The sequence below is a fragment of the Schistocerca cancellata genome, chromosome 2, assembly GCF_023864275.1.
Source record: "Schistocerca cancellata isolate TAMUIC-IGC-003103 chromosome 2, iqSchCanc2.1, whole genome shotgun sequence".
Taxonomy (NCBI): Eukaryota; Metazoa; Arthropoda; class Insecta; order Orthoptera; family Acrididae; genus Schistocerca; species Schistocerca cancellata.
In genome coordinates this window covers 1,151,454,898-1,151,480,637 of record NC_064627.1, presented here as the reverse complement: position 1 = coordinate 1,151,480,637, position 25,740 = coordinate 1,151,454,898, and the positions used below count along the sequence as shown (strand labels likewise).

The following is a 25,740-nucleotide window of genomic DNA, read 5'->3' as shown; positions in this document are numbered from 1 at the left end:
ATTCATCAGGAACTGTCATAAATTTAAGAACGTAGACATTCATAAATTTTGCCTAGAACAGCATACCGAAGCATGTGCAACAGAAGTAGAATGCCACAAAAAATCCTTTATACTATTAAGAGTATATTGCGCACCTGCAGGTAACTTTAATCTGTTCATAAACCACCTTGAAGCTGTACTGGCCCATTTAATAACCAAAAACAAAGATGGGGTGGTTGAGGGTGACTTCAGTGTATATTTTCTTAAAGACTCTCCCAATAAGAACTTATTTGAGTTAGTAACACTATGATTCCACTTAATTCCCACTATGAAGATCCCCACTAGGATAGCCAATTACTTACAAACAGATATTGATAATATCTTTATAGAAAAGTCCAATGAATAAAATTATATTACAAAACCGATAGCCAATGGCCTCTCAGACCATGACATGCAGTTCCTTCTCTTATATGTTAATACTGAACAGGATATAAAATCTGTTAAATCTGAGCTCAAGATGGTTAATTACTTTAGGATACTCCTCAGAGACATTCACTGGAATGACGTTTACAGTGCTCATGGCACAAATGAAAAATATAACAATTTTGCTAATAAAGTACTTACCTTATTTGAACGCTGTTTACCCGCAAAACTAACCAAAGTTAGAGCAAAGTCTACAAACAAGCCATGGATTACTCAAGGAATAGAGGTATCTTGTAAAACAAATAGAAAACTGTATCTGTCAATCCAAAACAGTTCTGATGTTGATGCTATAGCACATTACAAGAAATACTGCATCATATTAAACACTGTAATATGGACTTCAAAGCAAGTATATTACAAGGAAAAGATAGTCATATCAGATAACAAAATAAAGACAATATGGGATATAGTGAAGGAGGAGACTTGTAGAACCAGAAATTAAGAGGGACAGATAGCATTAAGAGTAAATGATACATTAGTGACAGATGTGTATTGTATTGCAGAACTTTTTAACGATGTGGTTGTTAGGTTATGTAGATGCTGCTACGGAATACCTCAGACCAGACATTTCAAGTAACTTCCATAATATGAATTTGACCCTCACTACCCCAGCAGAAGTAATGTCCATCATATCATCTTTAAAATCAAAAACATCTAGTGGGTATGATGAAATATCAACAAAGTTAATTAAAGAATGTCATTCTGAGTTAAGTAACATATTAAGCTATCTGTGTAACCAGTCGTTTATCAGTGGAATATTTCCTGAATGGTTGAATATGCTGAAGTTAAGCCACTGTTTAAGAAGGGAGATAAAGAAATAGTATCAAATTTACACCCAGTTTCACTTTTGTCTGCATTCTCAAAAATTTTAAAAAAGGTAATGTACAATCGGCTTTTTAACCATTTTATCACAAATAACTCACTGTCAAAGTCGCAGTTCGGATTTCTAAAGTGTTCTGACATTGAGAAGGCTAAAATGTGTACTTACATGTGTACATACTTACAGTGAAAATGTAATTAATTCATTAGACAAAGAATTGCAGCCAACTTTTATATTTTGTGATCTGTCAAAGGCATTTGACTGTGTAAATCACAATATCCCTTTAAATTAATTAGAATATTATGGTGTAACACGAAATGCTGCAAAATTCAAATCTTATATCTCTGGCAGGAAACAAAAGGTGTTACTAGGAAAGAGACATGTATTAAGCTATCAGGCATCATCTAAATGGGAACTAATGATATATAGGGTCCCACAAGGTTCCATCTTAGGGCTGTTACCTTTTCTTGTGTATATCAATGACCTTTATCAGTAACATTACTAGATGCCAAAATTGTTTTGTTTGCTGATGATACAAACATTGCAATAAATAACAATTGAAGCGAAGTCTTAGAAAGATCGGCTGATAAAATATTTGTGCACATTAATCACTGGTTCTTAGCCAATTCTTTGCCACTTAACTTTGAAAAAAACACACTACATGCAGTTCAGAACTTGTAAGGGATTTCCCACGAGTGTATGCCTAACATACAATGAGCAGCAGATAGAAGAAGTGGACAGAGTTAAATTCTTGGGATTACAGCTTGATAATAAATTCAGCTGGGAGGAGCACACCACAGAACTGCTGAAGCGTCTTAACAAATCTCTGTGTGCAATGCAAATTGTGTCAGACATAGGAGATACGAAAATCAAAAAGCTGGCATACTATGCTTACTTTCTTGCCTTTATGTCGTATATGATTATTTTTTGGGGTAATTCATCAAGCTAAGCTAAAGTGCAATAAGAGTTGTATGTGGTGTGAACTCAAGAGGATCCTGCAGAAGCCTGTTTAGGGAACTGGGGATACTAACTACTGCTGTCCAATATATTTATTCCTTAATGAAATTTGTCATTAAAAATATATGACTTTTTCAAACCAACAGCTCAATGCATGGGATCAGTACTAGAAAAAAGAATAATCTTCACAAGGATTTAAAGTCACTTACTGTTGTATAAAAAGGTGTGCATTATTCAGGAACACACATTTTCAATAACTTGCCGGCAGCCATAAAAGGCTTAACAACCAATGAAATTCAGTTTAAGAGAAGCCTTAAGGATTTATTGATGGCCAGTGCAGTAATGTGTTCATTGTAAATAAGTGTGTGTGTGTGTGTGTGTGTGTGTGTGTGTGTGTGTGTGTGTGTGTGTAACTTGTGCACCATTTCAGTTGTAATCTTCCCGTATATAAAAATTTCCAGTACAAAATTGATTGAGAATTAAAACTGATAAATTTTGGACCTAAGCAGCGCTACGTCTTGGTCCTGTGAAATCAACCTGAATAAGCTGAAAAATTCTTACCTCATAATGGTGTCACCGGATAACGCTGTCTATATATCCGCTCCTAAATGGCACAGCTTAGTGCAATGCTGACCTATCTACTACTACTGAACAACATTTCTCTGAGATTTGCATTATTAGAAAAAAAACTGACTTTGCTTGTTGACACAGCTGCATAGCTGGTCCTCTGATTATTAAACAACACATGACTATGATGTGGGAAAATTTGTAAAATATTTAAATTCAGGTAAATGACTGGTAAGAAATTATGTTCTGAAAAACCTTATTATTGAAAACATTCCTACAAACCATTACATAAAAAGTTGAACATTACAAGCCTGACTTAATTAGTTCTGAGGAATCACCAAAAGATTGAAACAAATTCGTATTATCATGTCAGACAACAAATTTAAGTATGTGCATGGCGATGAAGAACAATAAAGTTTACCTTACACTACATGGCAATGAACTGCGCTGCACAAGCGGCGACAGCTGTTGCTGTTACACGGCTAGCAACTGTACCGTAGCGGTTTTTTTTTTAATTCGTGTCAGAAGCACCATGGATACAGGAATATAAAAAAATGAATAGCACACAGAAAAAAATTAATTACAGGCATATGAAAAAATATACATATAAATATATATATACAAATATGTGTGCACGGAAACAAAATGTTATAGGCATTTGGCCCATAAGCGGGCTACGTCGACAGCATTTGGGGTTGCCAACATGAGATCCTCTAAAGTGCAGTGTGAAGGACATTCAGGGCAGTTATACATGTGCTGGGTCGTCTGCACCTCTCCACAGTCGCAGAGATGAGATGTAGTAGAATATCCCCACTTCAGAAGGTTATCTCTTGACCGTGCAGTGTTCGTGCGTAGCCTGTTTAGTGATCTCCAGACCACCCAGTCCTCATCGTAGCCTGGTGCCAATTCTTCCTTTGGTTCCATCCAGTGCCCTTCTCCCGACCGCTTCCATCTCTCCACCCTAGATCCAGGTTGGTCGCTAAAATCTTCGGTTGCTCTGAGAAAACTGCGTCTAGATTTCAAGCGTTTGGCGGCTGGCTGAGTTTTGCGGAGGAGGTGGCTCTCTGCCATCTCAGCCCTCGCTCTTTCACTATAGGCTGCCGCTTCTCTTCGCACTGCAGGAGGTGCAATCCCAGCAAGGTGGTAGAGCTTGTCTGTGGGCGTCGGTTTCAGACATCCAGTGACGAGCCTGCAGGTCTCGTTCAGAGCCATGTCGACCTGTTTAGCGTGAGTAGAGTTGTACCAGACACTGCTTGCATATTCGCCTGCTGGGAAGCAAACTGCTAGTGCTGTGGTCCTCACTACCTCTGGCTTTGCGCCCCAGGAGGAGTTCGTTATTTTCCGAAGAATATTATTTCTGCCGCTCACCTTCATTTTGGTGTTAATACAGTGCTGTTTATACGTCAGAGACCTGTCTAGGGTTACTCCTAGGTATTTGGGGTTAACGCAGTGTTCGAGGAGTGTGTCCTTCCAGAAGACACGCAGCTTACGGGATGCCTGCTTGTTACGGAGATGGAAGGCGCAAACTTGTGTTTTGCTAGGGTTCGGCTTGAGTTGATTGTCGGCGTAGTACTGACAGAGCATGTCTAGGGCATCCGTGAGCTCTGTCTCAACATCCTCAAAGGAGTCACCCTGTACGGCCATAGCACGGTCATCGGCGTAGATATAGTTTTCCGTACCAGCTGGCAGTGGTTGATCGTTGGTGTATATGTTAAAAAGTAAAGGTGCCAGTACGCTGCCCTGAGGGAGACCATTTTTCTGGGCCCGCCATCTGCTATGCATCCCTTTGAATTCCACAGAGAACCTACGGTTCTCTAACAGACTTCTAACTGTGGATGTGAATTTAAAGTCCCTGGTAATGGCATACAGCTCCTTCATTAGCAGACGTAAGTTGACGGTGTCATATGCGGCTGTCAAGTCTATAAAGGCGACACCGGTTATCTTCCGGTTCTCATAACCGTCTTCAATCAGCTGCGTGAGGTTAATTACCTGAGATGTAGTGCTTTTCCCTGGGCGGAAACCTGCTTGTTGGGGGATTAGGTAGGGTTCTATGGCACTGGAGAGGCGATCCTGGAGTATTCTTTCAAAGATTTTAAAGATATGGCAGAGAAGTGATATGGGTCGGAAATTTCTGGGGTCATCAGCATTTTTGCCTGGTTTTAAAATGGCAATAACTTTAGCCTTCCTCCAGATTGTGGGAATCTGACATGTTTCCATGCAATTGTTAAACAGTTTCAGTAGCCATTGTTTAACGTTGGGACCAAAGTGTTTAATCTGATCAACAAAAATCTCGTCCAGGCCCGGGGCCTTCCTTAGCTTGCATTTCGCTATGGCTTTGTCCAGATCTGCCATTGTGAGAGGGGTGGTCAGAGTTGAATTTTCTTGGTGTTCAATCCTATCTATTTTGGTCTCCGACTTCCTGATTTTGGTGTCGGGTTTCCCATTCTTGAGAAGCTGGTGGGCTATTTGGTCGGCTGTGACGGGAGCATGTCCTGGAGAGAAAGTCGGGTCATTGTTGAGACGTTTAAGGAGTGTCCAGGTTTTCTGACTGATCCTTTTCATGTCCAATTCCTCTATTGTCCTCAGCCATTTCTCTCTCCTGGTTTTAGCTAGTGACTCGGTTAGCTGCTCGCCCGCAGTGATAGTTTCCGCGGATAGAGGGTTTGCGTCAAACAGTGTCAGGTATTGCTGCAACTGGTCCTCTAATTCTGGCGTGAGGCCTTCAACATAATTGCTTCTGCATCCTCTAGGGATCGATTGCTTGGAACACCACTGCACAGCCTTCACGAAATAGTCATAGAATCTTGGTTCAGGTGGTAGGTTGTTTACAGACTCTTCCATGAGGTTTTGAAAGGTTGACCATTCTGCTTTCTTAAAATTGTACCTACGGCGAAAAGGTACGCTATGGGGTTTAACAACAGATGTGATCTGGCACATTATTGGACGGTGCTGGGTGTTTGGTATTGGTGAGCAAACTCCTTTTGAGCATTGGGCCGTTACTTGATGGCTAAGGAAGATGAGGTCCGGGTTATAACCTCTCCCCCATCTGCCCCTGTTGTAGGAAGCAGGCAGTTTGTTGTCATGTATCAGTTTTAGGTTGTTTAGCTCGGCCCAGCAGATCACAGCCGTGCCATTGTCGTCGTCTTCTTGGTAGCCCCACTGCGTACTGTGGCTGTTGAAATCACCGATTACAAAATTAATTCTGTCTTTATTAAAATTGTTTACGTTGGAGCTGGAAAAGCCCACAGTTGGTAGTTTGTACACTGATGTAACAGTGCAGTCACTAAGTTCAATGGTTAGCACTTCAGTATCATTGATGTCGTTTATACTGCTTGAAAGGATCTGTATGTTTGGCCTGGTAAAGATTGCGCTGCCATACTGTCGGTGTGGCCTTTCAGCTACTAGTCGCATGCCGTTTATCTTGGGTCTTTTGAGTGTGCTATCTCTGTGAGTTTCTTGTAGACACAGGACGTCACATTTCTCTTTCTGACAGAAGTCTTGTAGTAGACATTCTTTGCATGCAGACAGGCCTTCAATATTTACAGAGATAATCGTCAGTGCTGGGCCTGATAAGGTCCTTTTCTGTAGGATTGTCATGTTGCTTCTGGAGTGAAAGGATCAGCCGGTATACAACCGCCCAGGGGACGCCCGAGTATGTGTATTGCATTCACATACTCTTCGTGGAGGCTCCTTTCTTGTCCCCCACCGTAGCGTTGAGCCACTACGACTGCACCGTAGCAGTGAACTATTGCGACTGCTCCATAAGAACGAACTATTGCGACCGCTCTGTAGGAGCGAGCGATTATTACTGCTGCCGACATTGCTCTGACCTCCAATTCTATTGCAGCAGAGATGTTTTATATCGCAGGCAGCGCGTGAGCAATACATCGAAATTACGTTTGCTTCAGTAGGGCAGTCAACAAAAAACCTCTTATACAGGGTGTTACAAAAAGGTACGGCCAAACTTTCAGGAAAAATTACTCACACACAAATAAAGAAAAGATGTTATGTGGACATGTGTCCGGAAACGCTTAATTTCCATGTTAGAGCTCATTGAAGGAAGGTAATGTTGACTTCGGTGCTTGTGTTGACATGCGACTCACTGCACTACAGTACTAGCATCAAGCACATCAGTACGTAGCATCAAGAGGTTAGTGTTCATCACGAGCGTGGTTTTGCAGTCAGTGCAATGTTTACAAATGCGGACTTGGCAGATGCTCATTTGATGTATGGATTAGCACGGGGCAGTAGCCGTGGCGCGGTACGTTTGCATCGAGACAGATTTCCACAACGAAGGTGTCCCGATAGGAAGACGTTCGAAGCAATTGATCGGCGTCTTAGGGAGCACGGAACATTCCAGCCTATGACTCGCAACTGGGGAAGACCTAGAACGACGAGGACACCTGCAATGGACGAGGCAATTCTTCGTGCAGTTGACGATAACCCTAATGTCAGCGTTAGAGAAGTTGCTGCTGTACAAGGTAACGTTGACCACGTCACTGTATGGAGTGTGCTACAGGAGAACCAGTTGTTTCCGTACCATGTACAGCGTATGCAGGCACTATCAGCAGCTGATTGGCCTCCATGGGTACACGTCTCCGAATGGTTCATCCAACGATGTGTCAATCTTCATTTCAGTGCAAATGTTCTCTTACGGATGAGGCTTCATTCCAACGTGATCAAATTGTAAATTTTCACAATCAACATGTGTGGGCTGACGAGAATCCGCACGCAATTGTGCAATCCGTCATCAACACAGATTTTCTGTGAACGTTTGGGCGGGCATTGTTGGTGATGTCTTGATTGGGCCCCATGTTCTCCCACCTACACTCAATGGAGCACGTTATCATGATTTCATACGGGATACTCTACCTGTGCTGCTAGAACATGTGCCTTCACGAGTACGACACAACATGTGGTTCATGCACGATGGAGCTCCTGTACATTTCAGTCGAAGTGATCGTACGCTTCTCAACAACAGATTCGGTGACCGATGGATTGGTAGAGGCGGACCAATTCCATGGCCTCCATGCTCTCCTGACCTCAACCCTCTTGACTTTCATTTATGGGAGCATTTGAAAGCTCTTGTCTACGCAACCCCGGTACCAAATGTAGAGACTCTTGGTGGTCGTATTGTGGACGGCTGTGATACAATACGCCATTCTCCAGGGCTGCATCAGCGCATCAGGGATTCCATGTGACGGAGGGTGGATGCATGTATGCTCGCTAACGGAGGACATTTTGAACATTTCCTGTAACAATGTGTTTTAAGTCACGCTGGTACGTTCTGTTACTGTGTGTTTCCATTCCATGATTAATGTGATTTGAAGAGAAGTAATAAAATGAGCTCTAACATGAAAAGTAAGCGTTTCCGGACACATGTCCACATAACATATTTTCTTTCTTTGTGTGTGAGGAATGTTTCCTGAAAGTTTGGCCGTACCTTTCTGTAACATCCTGTATAATGGACCCCTTACACAGTGCAGTAATGTGTTCATTGTAAATAAGTATTGTAGTAATGTTATATGTTCATTACCTTATAAATAAAAAAACATGTTTTCTAAATTTTAAATTCAGTGCATTAATGCGATCTTAGTATATGAATGTTTGTAATGCCATCCCTGCTTAGTCATTTTGCACTTCCTCTCTATCTCATTTTTGAGACGTTTGTATTCCTTTTTGCCTGCTTCATTTACTGCATTTCTGTATTTTCTCCTTTCATCAATTAAATTCAGTATCTCTTCTGTTACACAAGGATTTCTATTAGCCCTCGTCTTTTAGCCTACTTGATCCTCTGCTGCCTTCACTATTTCATCTCTGAAAGTTACCTATTCTTCTTCTACGGTATTTCTTTCCCCCGTTGTTGTCAATCGTTCCCTAATGCTCTCTCTGAAACTCTCTACAACCTCTAGATATTCCAGTTTATCCAGCTCCCATCTCCTTAAATTCCTACCTTTTTGCGGTTTCTTCAGTTTTAATCCACAGTTCTTTACCAATAGATTGTTGTCAGAGGCCACATCTGCCCCTGATTCCTACCTTTTTGCGGTTTCTTCAGTTTTAATCCACAGTTCTTTACCAATAGATTGTTGTCAGAGGCCACATCTGCCCCTGAAAATGACTTAGAATTTAAAACCTGGTTCCTAAATCTCTGTATTACCATTATATAATCTATCTGAAAACATCCGGTGTCTCCAGGCCTCTTCCATGTATACAACCTTCTTTCATGATTCTTGAACCAAGTGTTAGCTATAAGTTATGCTCTGTGCATGTCATGAACTGATATATATATATATATATATATATATATATATATATATATATATATATATATATATATCAGTTCATGACATCCAGTCTTACAAATTTGCTGTCTCTGATGGACACACGTCCAGATCATCCGCTCTCAAAACTCCACTCCCCACATCCACCACTGCTGGCGGCTCACCTCCAACTGCGAAACAGTACGCGCTGTTAACAGCCAACTGCCCAACAGTACAATAGCGACTATTTCAACAATGCCCACCAGCCACAGACTGCACACAGCACAGCCAGTGATTTTCGTACAGAGCGCTAGGTGACGTTACCAACATGAAAACCTAAACAGCCTACTTACAGCATGTACCAACGAAAACAATAAAAAAGTCAATTGAAGTTCAGTTCTCAACGGCAGTACGTCAGTAATATTGTGTGATCCACACAGCTCCATGTAAAATTCCTACAACATTTCCGCTGAGATATAGAAAATGATGCAAAAGGAAACAGTCTCTATAGCACGCTATTATGGATGGAATAAATCATCATTTCTAAGTGTGAAAGGAAACAAAAATTTTTACCTAACACATCTCTACCTGATGGACTGTGCGGCTGGTCCCGGCGGAAGTTCGAGTAATCTCCCGGGCATGGGTGTGTGTGTTTGTCCTGAGGATAATTTAGGTTAATTAGTGTGTAAGCTTAGGGACTGATGACCTTAGCAGTTAAGTCCCGTAAGATATCACACACATTTGAACACATCTCTACCGACAGTGCCATGGCTATAACTCTCAACGAAATATTTCAGAAACAAAAAGAAAATTTTCGTCTATCTACTACCAACTGTCGGCACAACGGCAGACGCAAGCATTTTATCGTGTTGTCATCACTCAGGCTGCGTCGTAATCGTGACTTATTTAGTTTCAATGTCGAAAAAAAATCTGTCACACACATAATTTGATCCACACATGGACATCAATTTTGCAGTCTCATTATGGAGACGTGGAGACTCTTTCCGAGGAAGAATTTCGTAGAACTCCTCGACAGTTTTAACGTACTAGAATGTGCCTTTTAATCGGGAATAACGCTGCAGATCGATCAGTTCAACCTGTAAATGAACGGGGGTGCTTTCAACTGATACACCAAATCTCTGTTCAGTCACTGTGGAAGTGGGACATCGGCTTGTCAAATACTTAACAAAGAAAATCGTCAAACAGCCGTGCAAATTGCCAGGTTAGTTTATTTTATTTTCGCTACCAGTTTGAGCAAATCAATATGTCACATTCAGGCACCATATGTATCCCACGGTAATTATTGACATTGTCATACTGAAGCCATCTGTTTCTGGACGTCGTGAATCAAGTGCTTCCTTCGAAGACTGGACAGCACCTCTGAGTTCTTTGTCAGTTACAACAAATGGTCTTGAAAACAACTGTGCCGTTAGCAGTGTCCTGAAAACAACTTGGAAACAGTTCCTGTATTTCTTCCAGCACCGAAGCGAAATGTTCAAAACTCCCATTTTATTTAACACCAGAGAGATTAACAAAATAGGCGGTGTTTTTTTTTATTTTTTTTTAAGTTATCCCTTCCACAATGTAATTTTCATTGTAAGTGCATCCATCTTCCTCATTTAAATCAGACATTAACTGCTTCTCATCTTGCAACGTGTTCTTATTGAGGGTGTTCAGGTGTGCAGTCACGTCAACTACGAATACGAGGCCTGCAGTCTATTCCGGATGTTCAACCTTTGGAGAAGAAGTAGGAGATTAGACTTTAACGTCCCGTCGACAACAGGGTCATTAGAGACGGAGCACAGCCTCGGATTAGGGAAGGACGTGGAACGAAATCAGCCGTCGCCTCTCCGAGGAACCATACCGACATTTGCCTTAAGCGATTTAGGGAAACATGGCAAAACCTAAATCAGCATGGCTGGACGCAAGTTTGAACCGTTGTCCTCCCGAATGCGAGTCCAGTGTGTTACCCACTGCGCTACCCCGCTCGGTTTTTAGTGTTGGTTCCTGCTTTCGTTTTGTCCTTCATAAGTTCAACTATTATAAATGGTCTTAACTTAAAAAATTGTTCCAGGCGTCCCCTCGACTTAACCAACGTACGTCACAGTAGTACACCACGTCTCTATACTATGCTTGAGCCGGCCAGGGTGGCCGAGCGGTTCTAGGCGCTACAGTCTGGAACCGCGTGACCGCTACGGTCGCAGGTTCGAATCCTGGCTCAGGCATGGGTGTGTGTGATGTCCTTAGGTTAGTTAGGTTTAAGTAGCTCTAAGTTCTAGGGGACTGATGACCTCAGAAGTTAAGTTCCATAGTGCTCAGAACCATTTGAACCATTTTACTGTGCTTGCAGTTCCATCAAAGACTTTTTAAACTGACGATGTAATAGCCCGTGTGACTTTAGATAATTTACTATTCGCACCAGCAGTTTCAGAACGTGCTCCATCTCTGAAAATGTAGCACCAAGTGTTTCTTCATATGCGAAACAATGAAATCCGTACAAATCATCTGTTGATTGTTGTAGTTTTCTGCGCAGCAATGCACCTCTTGCGCTCCATCGGTGGTAACTGAGACGAAGATGTTCCAGTTGATGCCAACGGCTTCAGTTGCCATTTTCAGCAACTCGATCCCTCCCCTTGAGCTTTTCATTGACAAAAGTTCTAACGGTTCTTTTGTTACGTACGTGTTGCTGTCGATTCCGCGAACATAAATCGCGTGATGTGCCGTGTCCGAAATGACATGTCCAAAGCAATCGTGACCGCAATGAACTTGTTGGCATTGTTAGTTAATTGCCTGCAGGCACTCGGTGCCATGACAGCAACGCGGCGAGCTATTGTTTGTCACAAAAGAAGAATTCCGGAAAACTTTTGTACCTCCAATGGCGTCACGAATTCCGCTGTCCCAGCAATGCGCTCTTTAATGAATTCGCCGTTGCTGAATGATTAGTTAGATCGGGCACTTTTGAGCTCTGTTTTGTACTTTGCTTTTAACGATAGGCCGCTAGCTTCTTGCCGTTCAAAAGTAAGAAGCAGTAGACTGGGCTCTAAACACATTGGATTTCTAAAAGAAAATACGTTCAAATAGATGCAGCATAAACACAATGATTTTCACGTTTGGATCGGCTTGCTGTGCAGGACTGCCCCGAACCTTTCTAAGTCCGCCAACTTGTTTTCGTGTTCACCGCCAACCAAATCCTTAAATTCCTTGTACATTGTGTTGCAACGTCTTTCTGTGGTGCATTTGCGGTGTCATTCGATTATGTGACTGAATAACAGACACTGAGAAATTTGATCCTTCCGTTCGAAAATGTGTTGCAACTCCTACTCACACATAAATGTTTGTGACAATACATCGCTAGACTGCCTCTTTTTCAGCGTGTTCTTTTACGCTTCCTTTAAACCACGAGCAAATAGCGAGCAACACACAGAGAGTGCACAGGAGTAATGCTGCACCACATGCCAGAAGAATCAGCGCCTCATCGCTCCACTACGTGAACTGCCGCGTAGTACCGAGTACTTCCGAGACGTACCGATCAAAGCCGACACACACTCGGGCCATGACGCAGCCGCACTCTGCGCACGCGTGTTGTTAGGCATGCTACGGCAGGTCCTAAAACAAAGCAACAGTTCTTAATGTACTCCACAGCGTACACAAACACGGGAATTACGAGGCACTTCTGAAGCTCTAAGCGTGGCGCCGCCGCTTTCTGCGGGATCCTGCCTTTCAGGTTCAGACCTCAGACGCCGACAGGACTCCTGATGAGGCAGCACTGGACATCTTCTAAAGGACAACCAGAGGAATAGTTCGGCAGCTAGGATCCGCCACATGCGAAGCTCCCTGCAAGCAGCAGTCTCGCAGTAAACGGTGCCTGGTCGGGAAGCGTTGCCCGAGCCAACAAGTGAGCTTTCCATTTTCCATTTAGTTGACCTTCGGCGTGAGTACAGTATTTAGCCATCAACGATTACATTCCCAGAATGAGACTTTCACTCTGCAGCGGAGTGTGCGCTGATATGAAACTTCCTGGCAGATTAAAACTGTGTGACGGACCGAGACTCGAACTCGGGACATTTGCCTTTCGAGGGCAAGTGCTCTACCAACTGAGCTACGCAAGCACGACTCACGCCCCGTCCTCACAGCTTTTCAACAATGACCATTGTTTAGCCATAAGAAATTACGTACGAATAAATTTGCTACAAATTCTACTCCACATGACTTGGTGTTAAGACTGCCGGCTTCTGTGATCCGCTAACAACACATAGCACAGAATAGGGCCATTAGTAATGCATTAGCCCAGTGGTTCTCAGACTGTGGGGTGGGACTTCTAGGGGCGGGAGAAGTAGGGGGGTCGCGGTGTACCAAAAAAATCTTAGTGACAAAGCAGTTACGTTAATTTTTTTTTTCTTCGAACAAAGAAGATGCTGTTGATCGGGACTGAATTTTGCCCGACGTTGGTGTTACGCCAGACGCGGTCGACGACGATCAGAACGGGGCCATGTTTTCAGCATGGTTTGAAATGATCGGGCGAGCTGGGTAACGTCGGCCATCGGCGGAATCGACCGTTGACGGCTGCGGTGTGACGGCTGCAGTCCGTAACTACCGCGCGCATTGCAGGCGTTGGCTCGTGTACCTCGATGCCTCATTACAGTCTTTCAGATTTCGCGAGGAAGACTTACTGCAGTATGAAGCGGTTCCTGGTTAGCGACACACATGAAGACACCAGTCGTCCACAACTGGGGGAGGGGAGGGAGATACTCCAAAAGCGAAAACGACAGGGCGGGCAGCGGGGGCCGTGCGGTTCTAGGCGCTTTAGCCCGGAACCGCGTGACTGCTACGGTCGCAGGTTCGAATCCTGCCTCGGGCATGGATGTGTGTGATGTGCTTAGTTCTACGTTCTAGGGGACTGATGACCTAAGACGTTAAGGCCCATAGTGCTCAGAGCCATTTGAACCATTTTTTGAAAACGACAGGCTGTGATAAGAACTATTCCCGAAAACTACTGTCAGTGGTGAAAAAACGTTAGCTGTGCGTAATTTCTTTAACCATTTTAGCTGCTGACAGCATGAAGCCTAACAAGCCTTGTATCCAAACATCCTGAATTGACGGGTTCCAAATAATTTCTTGTCATGAAACTAAATGTTTTAACGTCTACCTCGAAGAAGTAACCTAGAAGAACTATATTAAAACTACGAATGTGTCTTCTAAAGCCCTTTTACCCTCTTACGAGATTCGTATAGGACTACTAAATGCAAGAAACCACACACACAGTTGTAGAACCTCTGGTTGTACCAGCAGCGATTGATATAATATCAACAATGCTCGATGGCTCATTTGCTCAACAGTGTGTAGAGGAATTTTAGACATTTCTGATGATATACTAGAACACTTACTCCATAAATTGAGTAACAAACGTTTTGCACTTCAAGTGGACGAAGCGACTGATATTCGTTAAGATGCTCGTTTGATTGGTGATGTTCGTTTCGTTGATGAGTCGAACATTCGAGAGGAACTGTTTTCCGTGAGCCGATACTGAAAACAGCAACACATCAAAGCCTTTTTGACATGATCAGTACTTTTTTTTAATCAAAACTGGATATTAAAGAACAGGTGTATTTGAGTGTGCACAGATGGAGCTCCCGAAGTGTTTGGGATTGCGAGCGAAAATTAAAGCCGTAGCTGCTGATACAGTCTGGTCTTACTACGTGATACATTGGGAGGCTGTGGACGCTAAACAACTTAGCCCACTCCATGAAGCGTTGTAAACAGTTATAGAAACAGTTGATGTTGCAAAGGCAAAATCTATAAGTTGAAGGCCTTTGAAACTGCTATGTGAGGAGCCGGCCGAGGTGGCCGAGCGGTTGTAGGCGCTAGAGTCTGGTACCGCGCGACCGCTACGGCTGCAGGTTCGAATCCTTCCTCGGGTATGGATGTGTGTGGTGTCCTTAGGTTAGTTAGGTTTAAGTAGTTCTAAGTTCTAGGGGACTGATGACCTCAGAAGTTAAGCCCCATAATGCTCAGAGCCATTTGAACCATTTTTTTGCTACGTGAGGAGATGGGAGCGGAACACACTCAGCTGCCCTTTTTGATTAATACTCAATGGATTGCAAGGAATAAAGTACTAAATGAAAGTTTCAGCTGAGGAATGAGGGATTCTGTTTCTTAGAGGTGAAAAGTCACTCTCTGGCAGGCTGGGTTACCGGACTGTCATTTTTGAGGAACTAATTATTCTTAACGCTTCACTTTAAGGTATTCAGGCAACTGTACTATCTTGGACTGAAAAAGTTAAGGCGTTTATCAAGAAATTGGAACTGTGACAAAACTGAGTGGAAAGTGGCATGCTAGATATGTTCCCCATTCCAGTGTCACTGTTAGAGGAAACAGATAATCCAACACTTACAATAGAAATTAAGAGACGGCCTTCTTCATAAGGCTACACTGTAAGATCATCTCGACAAGTACCTCAGCGACGATTTTGATAAATTTGATCGGATTAAAAATCCATTGAAAAATGCAGCTGGTTCATCTGTCTAAATATAAGGGAGCAACAACTTTTTGTTACCACTAGTGATGCTTCGCTGAAGAGTAAATTTAAGGAAGTGTCTTTGTTGGGGTTTTGAGTACGTATTAGCAAGGAATTCACAGTGAAGAGCCTGGTTCGTTTTGCAATAATATACTTGTGCAGGACTGGCTTTTCAATTCTGGCAGCTATGAAATCTAATTATCGTTCAGAGCTAAATGAGTGGCTGTTTCTGCTATTACACCACGTCTTCAGAAACTTTCTTCTCAAAAGGAATCTCGTGCGTCACACTGTGCACTGTAACTTAAATTTTTAATGCCCTTATAATCCTTGTTTGCGCAATGGTAAATATTTTTCATTTCATAATTTTTGAGTAAATGAAAATGTGATGAAAGTAAACAGTTTGCTCTGTACATTTGTTATAACAGTTCAACTAGTATTTTTTTTCTGTTGCGTAAAATTCTTCTAACTTGCATTTCGTTACGAGAGAGTATAAGGTACAGAAAATACATAACAGTGACTAGTTTCATTAATAAAATAGGCTGGTGGGTGGGGAGTCTGATAGTGTTTTTCCTCGCAGGGGGGAGGGCTGGAGGCAGAGGAAAGATGTTTGAGAACCACTGCATTAGCCGACTGTCTATGATTACGACGTAGCATTTTCTTGAACGAACGGTTGCTGAGGAGCTTTTGATTATTTTGACTATGGTATTTTGTATAGTGACTGTCTCGGAAGCTAACAGACACTTTCGCCGGCTCACGACTGGACGCTGTACACAGTTTACCTGCTCCTTAGGAACCGTAACATACACTGTGATTAGTGACCGTTTCCCGGTGGCGAGGCGCTGCAGGCGGCTGTCGGAGATCCAGGGGTAATTCGGTTACAACTCCAATAACCATCCGACAGAATACACGACACAAGTAGACACACTAAGCGATAAAAACTCGGCAGAGACAAGTTTGGCGTCGAAGACAACAGCTACGTACAGTAAGTGCAGACAGAAGCTGCGGCCCTGACAGGCAGCCCCGTGTAAAGCCGGTAGCCAGGCTTCAGTGTCGAGATCGTCTCCTTTCGTTCTGGCGCGTTGTCCGAGTTTTTAAGTGTTACGTGTTTTTGTTATTAATATTGGAGAGTGTTTCCAAGATTTGTGTCTGACAGACGAAATCACGATTCTGTAAGTCCCTCTTTATACAAATGGTTGCAGGAGCTCGGCTGTTCGGTGTCAAATGTCGATCCAGAACACCTTCAGCCGTGAGCAACAAGGTCTAGCCGAACATTACCCCATCTTCACGCCTCTTGATTGACGTTTGGGAAGAATCCCACCTCTGGTCCACTCAAAGTAGAGGCCAGCATTCAGTTAAGAAGAAATCTACGGATACCAGTTATGAAACGTCCCCTTAGAAAAATTAGTGAATAACTGTGCTGATAAATCTCTTACATTATTTGATTTTCAAACAGCTGAGCAGAACTGAACGTACTCAGACATTTCGCTCTTTACCTATTCTGATCAAGACTAAACTGACACAGAATATTTTTAGCGCAACACAATCTGACTTTCAATAATCCCTACAAAAGAATGGCCCTGACTAACATTAACCTATACCTTTCACAAATCACTTACCTCACAAAAATCTTCGTTACTCGAACTACTGCAATACAGCGAGCGCCACTAGTGCCAGCTAAATAAACGATTCAAACTACTGAAGGCATTAAAGACTGATAGGCATAGTTAGCAAATGAAAGATTTTGATAGAGAACACACAATGTATTTACCTTACAAATGTTCAAAAGTCATAATATATATAGCAATTCATGACATCCAGTCTTACAAATTTACTGTCTCTGACGGACACACGTCCAGATCATCCGCTCTCAAAACTCCGCCATTTCTCTCCCCACATGCACCACTGCTGGCGGCTCACCTCCAACTGCGCAGCGCTACGCGCTGTTAACAGCCAACTGCCCAACACTACAATAGCATATACTCCAACAATGCAAACCAATCACAGCCTCCGCACAGCACAGTCAGTGATTTTCATACAGAGCGCTACGTGGCGTTACCAACATAAAAACCTAAACAGCCTACTTACAGTTATTGTATGTTGCTTTGACTGGACCACGTCTGTCTGGAACGTGAACAGTCAGCGCTGAAACTGGTTGCTCAAATAAACTGGAGATTTAGACGACTGAAGGTGTTTTCCTTCGACATTTTAAATCACGATAATGTGTCACATTCCCTCGCTCTATGAGACTCTGCGATGAGCTCTCAGATCAAGGGCGTACCCCCCCCCCCCCCCCCCCCCCCGGGCGGTCATATTTGTCTCAGGAAACAAGGACTCGAGACAACATAAAGCACTTCTTATTAAATAAAACAGTAAACCAGTGAAAAACTGCTTTTAATAAACATTTTAAATACAAGAAAGCACTTGTGAAATCCGAGAAAACATGCAGCATTTCTTATTAAATAAAACAGTAAAGTAGTGAAAAACTGCGAATACCTTCTAGGGGGGCGGCTGCCACCCCCCCCCCCCCCTGCCCCTCGCTGGGTGCGCCCATGTCTCAGAATATGATCATTAGTGCTATAATTGTTGTGATTAGGAGCTATTCACCTTCACCTGATCGAATACGGGTCAAATCTCGGCACGAAAATATCTTCTGCCAGCGTTCGTTAATGTTGTCGGTGACTAAGATTTGTAGTACGAGAATGATATTTGCTAAATGCCTGCGACTTCGAGCACAATGAAGATGGATGTCACTAACGTTCCTAGCGCTGTTATGCTTCCATCAGAGAATGAAAGAGCGAATGCCTCAGTTTATTTAGTCCGCACTGATTTGAGTTTGTGCAGACCTTTTCAGTCTGTTTTGCCTCCCATCTCGCAGGTCTGAGCAACGACGATATCGCGGCACAGGCAATTCTGTTCTTCTTCGGTGGTTTCGAAACGGTGTCGACGGTGATGACCTTCTGCAGCTACCTGCTGGCGACGAACCAGGACGTCCAGACGAAGCTGCAGCAGGAGGTGGACCAAGTCATGAAGAAGAGCGGCGGGCGGCCCGACTATGAGCAGGTCGTGGGCTGCCAGTACCTCGACATGGTCATCTCCGGTAAGTTAGAGCTTTCTTTTTTTTAAAAAAACGGAAACCAAAACAAACTTAAATCTTACACTTTTATTTTGATGGCGTACTTTTTGTCATTCAGTGCAGAAAGAAGGACAGTATCAATCGGAATGCTATCTGTCTTTTTTATGGCACTGCAGATCTAGATTTCAACTGACCGTTGATCTATCACCAGTGTGCCATAAAAAGAATAATACAAGAATCAGATACAAAATCAGCACATTGATCAAACGCCCTGCCACAGTTATACACAATTATAATTCCACTATTACAATTACAGAATTACATACCGTTATAAATAGTCATGTAGACAAAACGTAATTATAACAACCCATATTCCAATCTAACTCAGGAATCTACAAGTATTACACCAAATGAGGCTGTTGTTTACACATACATACAGCTAACTTCAGTTTACGTCATACCTAGTATCAACCACCATATACACTCCTGGAAATTGAAATAAGAACACCGTGAATTCATTGTCCCAGGAAGGGGAAACTTTATTGACACATTCCTGGGGTCAGATACATCACATGATCGCACTGACAGAACCACAGGCACATAGATACAGGCAACAGAGCATGCACAATGTCGGCACTAGTACAGTGTATATCCACCTTTCGCAGCAATGCAGGCTGCTATTCTCCCATGGAGACGATCGTAGAGATGCTGGATGTAGTCTTGTGGAACGGCTTGCCATGCCATTTTCACCTGGCGCCTCAGTTGGACCAGCGTTCGTGCTGGACGTGCAGACCGCGTGAGACGACGCTTCATCCAGTCCCAAACATGCTCAATGGGGGACAGATCCGAAGATCTTGCTGGCCAGGGTAGTTGACTTACACCTTCTAGAGCACGTTGGGTGGCACGGGATACATGCGGACGTGCATTGTCCTGTTGGAACAGCAAGTTCCCTTGCCGGTCTAGGAATGGTAGAACGACGGGTTCGATGACGGTTTGGATGTACCGTGCACTATTCAGTGTCCCCTCGACGATCAACAGTGGTGTACGGCCAGTGTAGGAGATCGCTCCCCACACCATGATGCCGGGTGTTGGCCGTGTGTGCCTCGGTCGTATGCAGTCCTGATTGTGGCGCTCACCTGCACGGCGCCAAACACGCATACGACCATCATTGGCACCAAGGCAGAAGCGACTCTCATCGCTGAAGATGACACGTCTCCATTCTTACCTCCATTCACGTCTGTCGCGACACCACTGGAGGCGGGCTGCACGATGTTGGGGCGTGAGCGGAAGACGGCCTAACGGTGTGCGGGACCGTAGCCCAGCTTCATGGAGACGGTTGCGAATGGTCCTCGCCGATACCCCAGGAGCAACAGTGTCCCTAATTTGCTGGGAAGTGGCGGTGCGGTCCCCTACGGCACTGCGTAGGATCCTACGGTCTTGGCGTGCATCCGTGCGTCGCTGCGGTCCGGTCCCAGGTCGACGGGCACGTGCACCTTCCGCCGACCACTGGCGACAACATCGATGTACTGTGGAGACCTCACGCCCCACGTGTTGAGCAATTCGGCGGTACGTCCACCCGGCCTCCCGCATGCCCACTATACGCCCTCGCTCAAAGTCCGTCAACTGCACATACGGTTCACGTCCACGCAGTCGCGGCATGCTACCAGTGTTAAAGACTGCGATGGAGCTCCGTATGCCACGGCAAACTGGCTGACACTGACGGCGGCGGTGCACAAATGCTGCGCTGCTAGCGCCATTCGACGGCCAACACCGCGGTTCCTGGTGTGTCCGCTGTGCCGTGCGTGTGATCATTGCTTGTACAGCCCTCTCGCAGTGTCCGGAGCAAGTATGGTGGGTCTGACACACCGGTGTCAATGTGTTCTTTTTTCCATTTCCAGGAGTGTATTTATTGCCCATACATAAAAGGATGCCTTAGGCTAAGAAAAAATTGATATATATATATATATATATATATATATATATATATATATATATATATATATAACAGGGAATTGTGCTACTAACTAAAATAAAATACAGTTTTGTCTGGAGGCATAGAAATTCAAAAATCAGAAATCATAGTCGCCACTGTATATGTATCTAGACATTATTTAAAAAAATTTTGTAACACACGTAATAATGTTTTTTTTTTCAGTTGTGGGCAGCCAGACAAAATTGTATTTTATTATAATTAGTGCCTCAATTCCCTGTATTTATGTGCAATTTTTTTAGCGTAACCCATTCTTTTACATATGGGCAATAAACAGACAGCGTTGGCAATACAGTATCACGTCAACCGAGGATATCTGTGTGGATTTGTAACAGGAGCTTCTGTTGGGATAATGCTTGTACACACTTGAGTTAGATTGGAATATTTAAGGTACATGACTCCTAATAACAGCAGGTAATTGTGTACAACTACGACATGGCGTTCGATCAGTGTGCTGTTTCTATGTCTGATTCTTGTGTTATTTGTTTTTATAGCACTGTTGATAAATGCACTGTCATTTGAAATCTAGATCTGCAATGCAGTGAAAAAGACAGATCATATAACTACCGATGCTGACCTTCCAGTTGTGGGCCACATCACGGTCGTGGTTCACAGTCATACCCTAGGAACCGAACATTACACTGTAATTCAGTTTGAAAAAATTACGAGGAGGCTATCGAGTACCGTCTCAGTTACAGATTTATTTAGTACGGCCGTTTCCTCACTTTCTAACATTGGTATAAGCCACTTGATAACATTTATACTTCGAATAAGTTTTGTTATACTGTAAACTGACAGACATTCATTAATAAACTACTTGAAATGGAATATGAACATGTCTTAATGGAATATGAACACGTCTTAACACGCCTTATGTTGGGGATTGACAGAGGATCGTAAATGCAATAAGTGAAGTACCATGTGGAAGATGAAGACACTGACCCATAGCAGCCGAACAGTGTGAAAACTTAATTTTATGTCCTCATATGATGGAAACGATGACATCACATTGTCTGTCCTATTATATCTTGTCATTAATGGACGAAGGTGTATCAGTATCAAGATTACGAATGTCGCAGGTTTAGGAGCACCTCTGGAATCAGCGGTGACTGCTGACCACGGAAGTTGGCTAGTTGGAAAACTATGAAAACAGCCATACAACCGACCACAGAACAAGCGGAAGTTAGTTTCTGTACTATTTTGCCTTGGATTATTCGAGGTATTTTCGGAAAGTGGAGATTATTGTCATTGGCAGTTTCAGGAAGAAACCGGGGTGCATCGGCGGTTATGCGGAAGAATCTATTTTTCACCACTTGTAGAATACCAGTAATTTTCTTCATTTATTCTACGACCGAATTTGAGGCTTAAAGCTCCATCTTCAGGTGCCACTAAATAATTGTGGGAACGTAAATGTATGGCGGTCGGGCCAGTAAGTCAGGTGAATCACACCCACGTCAAACGCGTGGGAGCGTAGGACCAGCAGCCACAGCGGCCACATGGACAGCACGACATGAAAGTGATTACACTCCGTTCATCATAAGGGTAAACCTGATGTAAACAAACGCAAACGCGATGACAGGTCAGCAGCCATATCTCTCGTACTCTGGTGTTGTTCTGCTCTTGGGAATTACTACGTCACTGTAAATGAAACTTAAGACATTCTGATGTGTTAACAGCCATCAACATTTTTCTTAATCATACTTTAGCCACATAATTTTTACTTCCAAAATCGTGTACAGTCGCAGTCTCTGTAGGCGCTCCTTGTGCTCGGATTGTCTCACTGTCCGTATGTACCGCGAAAATGGATGACACTGCTTCCTGTTTCGTACTGAAACACGCGCGTTGAACACCGTTAATGGCTACAAACAAGTTCCTCTGAATGTTTTCCACAACTTACACAGGAAAATGAGCTTTGAAGTTTATTGAGTAACATGATATACTGAATATTTATTTGTAATAGTGATGTAATAGGTAGCGTCGTTGCTTGTTAGTTAAGTGGGCTGGCGGGCATTGGTTCGAAACCCGTTATGATCAACAATTATTTTCGTTCCGTTTCAATATGTAAATCATTTAAATATAAAATTTATCAATACGTGGTAATTAACTCATACTTAACCATCTTATTTGAAGAAAAAGGCATGTCTTCTGATTTCTAATTACATATCATACGCAGAATTCTGGTTTTCATTGCAAATACACATTCTTAATTATCCACATATTATAAAAGATTGTTACAGATTTGGAAGTTAAGAAAACATTACACAATTAAATTTTTTGGGGAAAAATGAAAAATCAGATACTCTTTGTTTGAATATGACCACTGTTTTACAGGACAGATGTGGTCTCACACGACCATGAGTGATAAGCGTCATAGAATCACGGAAAACCATATTCACAGAGTCGAGCACACTCTATAAATGCTGCATTTTTACAGTTATCACCGTACCACGGCTATCTGAACCCAGTAGAATTGATGCGGAGCCAAGCTAAGGGAGTTGTCGCGACAAATAACAAGACATTTAAGCTGCCAAACTTACTGGAACTAATGGAGGAAGCTTTGTGATACGTCACTGTCGAACGATGGCAAATGCGGGACAGCACGTCATAAAAGTGGAGGAAGAGGAGATGTGTACATTTTGGTGGCTTGGAATTCTGTTGTTGATCGCCTCGTTATCGGCGTAGCAGTACTGAAATGTAATCGCTTTCCTCAGAGTCCGATATGGAGTAAGTTCAGAGATGACCAGACGGCTATGATATCCTGGTGGCTTCAATATTTAATTGCATGGTGAAATTGCAGCTGTGCGCCTTTATGCCGCACATAGTTCAAGCAGAAAAAGTCAGGAATTTGCATTTCTCTTGTTTAAAGTTACAGTACTTTGCTAGCTAAGATTGAGAGCATGTTTTCCTTCAGATTGCCTAAGAAGCCTAACAGCTGAGTTTTACCATTATTTCCCTCTGTTCGAAAACTAAATGACATTTACGTCTCTACTACAAATGGTCACATCATTGGGGGTTAGTTGGACCAGGTGGCTGGCCAGCGGTTTCCGAGTCAAATGTGCCGCTAAAGTTGTTGTCCCCTATCATTGCTGAGTCGACGTTCACGTAACGCACAGCATAAAACGTATCCTCATTATTGTATTTGAGTGTACTCGAGACTCAATGGTTTCTGCTCCACGTGAAACGAAATCCGATTATGAATTTAGTGTTGTGGAGTCAGTCTGTCGAACCCGAGACTCCAGATGTCAAAGCTGAAGCCGAGACCCAACACACCATATTTTGTCGGCAGGCCGAGTAAGTTCAAGAGCATGAAGGGGCAGTGCAGAATGATACAGTGGTATTTGGTAACAGATGTGGAATACAGCCAGAACAAGTACACAGAAAACAGAATACAAGTTTATGCAGAATACTTATAACATTGCTGCTAGACTGGACCCCGACGCTTGGCTAACATGGCACACTCTGTCCAAAGCTAAAATTCTCTATCTATTTATATCAGTTTTCCCCTCGTTTCTGATGTAGTGTCAGGCAGACACGGAAAATATGGCAGGGATAAATTCCCACACGTCCGCTACTTGCAAGTCGCCACTCTTGGCTCTCGCCTCATACATCTCAATACCTCATAGCAATGCTGCAGTATTCTGTTTCATTGTTTCTCCACTCAAAACAAATTGTACATGCAACTCTGCCGTCGAAGCTCTGCTCCTGTGAGTTCCATATTTACCTTGCCTGCCCCGCTGGCTTTTGACTGTTACCACACTCTGCTAGCGGCCCCAGATTTCATCGCCCAACTGCGCCTTCATTGAATTCTGTGACTAGTTCCCTTTCCTTCGAGTAGGACTAATACTAGCACAGCACAGCTCCCTCCTTTCTATAAGATTCGTACTGAATCGAGATATAACAGATGTGGACCGTGGCTTGTTCACACAGACTAAAACTAATGAGAACATGAAAACACTAACTCTACACCTGTACATTGTTTACACTGGTTACCCATGTCGTTGGCAACTGATGTGTTGGCACCTCCTCGACTGGTCCACGTTTCCACATTCTCCACAAAGCTATACTCAAGAAAAATAGAAAAACGGCTCACACTGTGGTTGAAATGTTCACTGTCATTATTCTGTTGCTCCGATACTGTTTTAACGTTCGAAGGTGTACTACAATACATTATTAACCGTGATAGATCCTTCCTGTACATTAATAAAAGAATGTTACGTTTCCAAAAACTATGGGTTTAACGTGAAGTTTAAATATGTCCGATTCTTCACTGGTAATATCTCTAGAACCCCTTCCAGATAAAATAACTTCCTATGTGACAAAGTTAAAGCTGTTTCACCCATATGTGATGCTGGAACATGGAAATCCTCCCCCACAATCTCACAAACCATACCATTTATAATTATTCCACTTACCCACAGTTGCAACCTCCTTATTTTATCCGCTCCCTGATTGGTATAACAAGTGACCATCACCCATATCGACGTAAATACCGAATATAACCAATGCCTCCCTACCTTCTGGAAGTAGGAGTGTGTCCAATTAAAACCTTTTTCTCATAACTGGAGACATTCGTAATCCCCAGGAACAATACAACTTCGCATGTACTACTATCCGTAAAAACTGGTCGATTAGGGCAAATCATCACTCGTCCGTGTGTACAATACTCCAACTATGACAACGGTAATACTCCGTGAGTTTCTCTGTTCGCCGAAATGAAAAGTACATCTCGCGTCCTAATCTGCACCCATTTACCGATCTCCTTCCATTTCACTGGGTATGGATGGATAGTGTAACACTCATAACGTGAGTCAGCTCCGGCTATTGGAAAACTGACATCGATGTCAACTCGCGCCCCATCCGTCCTCACCCGTACCAACGACACATGAAAGAATATTGGTGTAGTGGCCCGTGCTACCTGCACAACATATTCTATATCCGGTGGAAGTTGCCTCTTCGCTAATTGCAATCCTCTAAAAAGATCGTTTGGCGAGTTTAACACTGGACTAAGATGCCCATTTACCATATGATATACTGCTTCCTGTAACATTGTAACTTCTGTACGTGCTTCACTTAATCGGTCTGCTAATTCCCTGAGCA

The 25,740-nt window shown here is 43.2% G+C and overlaps 1 protein-coding gene across 1 annotated transcript in view; it reads left to right on the top strand.

The window, feature by feature from the left end:
* The window catches only part of LOC126161286 (cytochrome P450 9e2-like), an 88,198-nt gene that overhangs the window by 44,656 nt on the left and 17,802 nt on the right, over nucleotides 1-25,740 (top strand). The window contains exon 6 of the mRNA XM_049917025.1: nucleotides 18,456-18,677. Coding sequence (XP_049772982.1) covers nucleotides 18,456-18,677 — 222 coding nt within the window. The remainder of the gene's footprint in view (nucleotides 1-18,455; nucleotides 18,678-25,740) is intronic.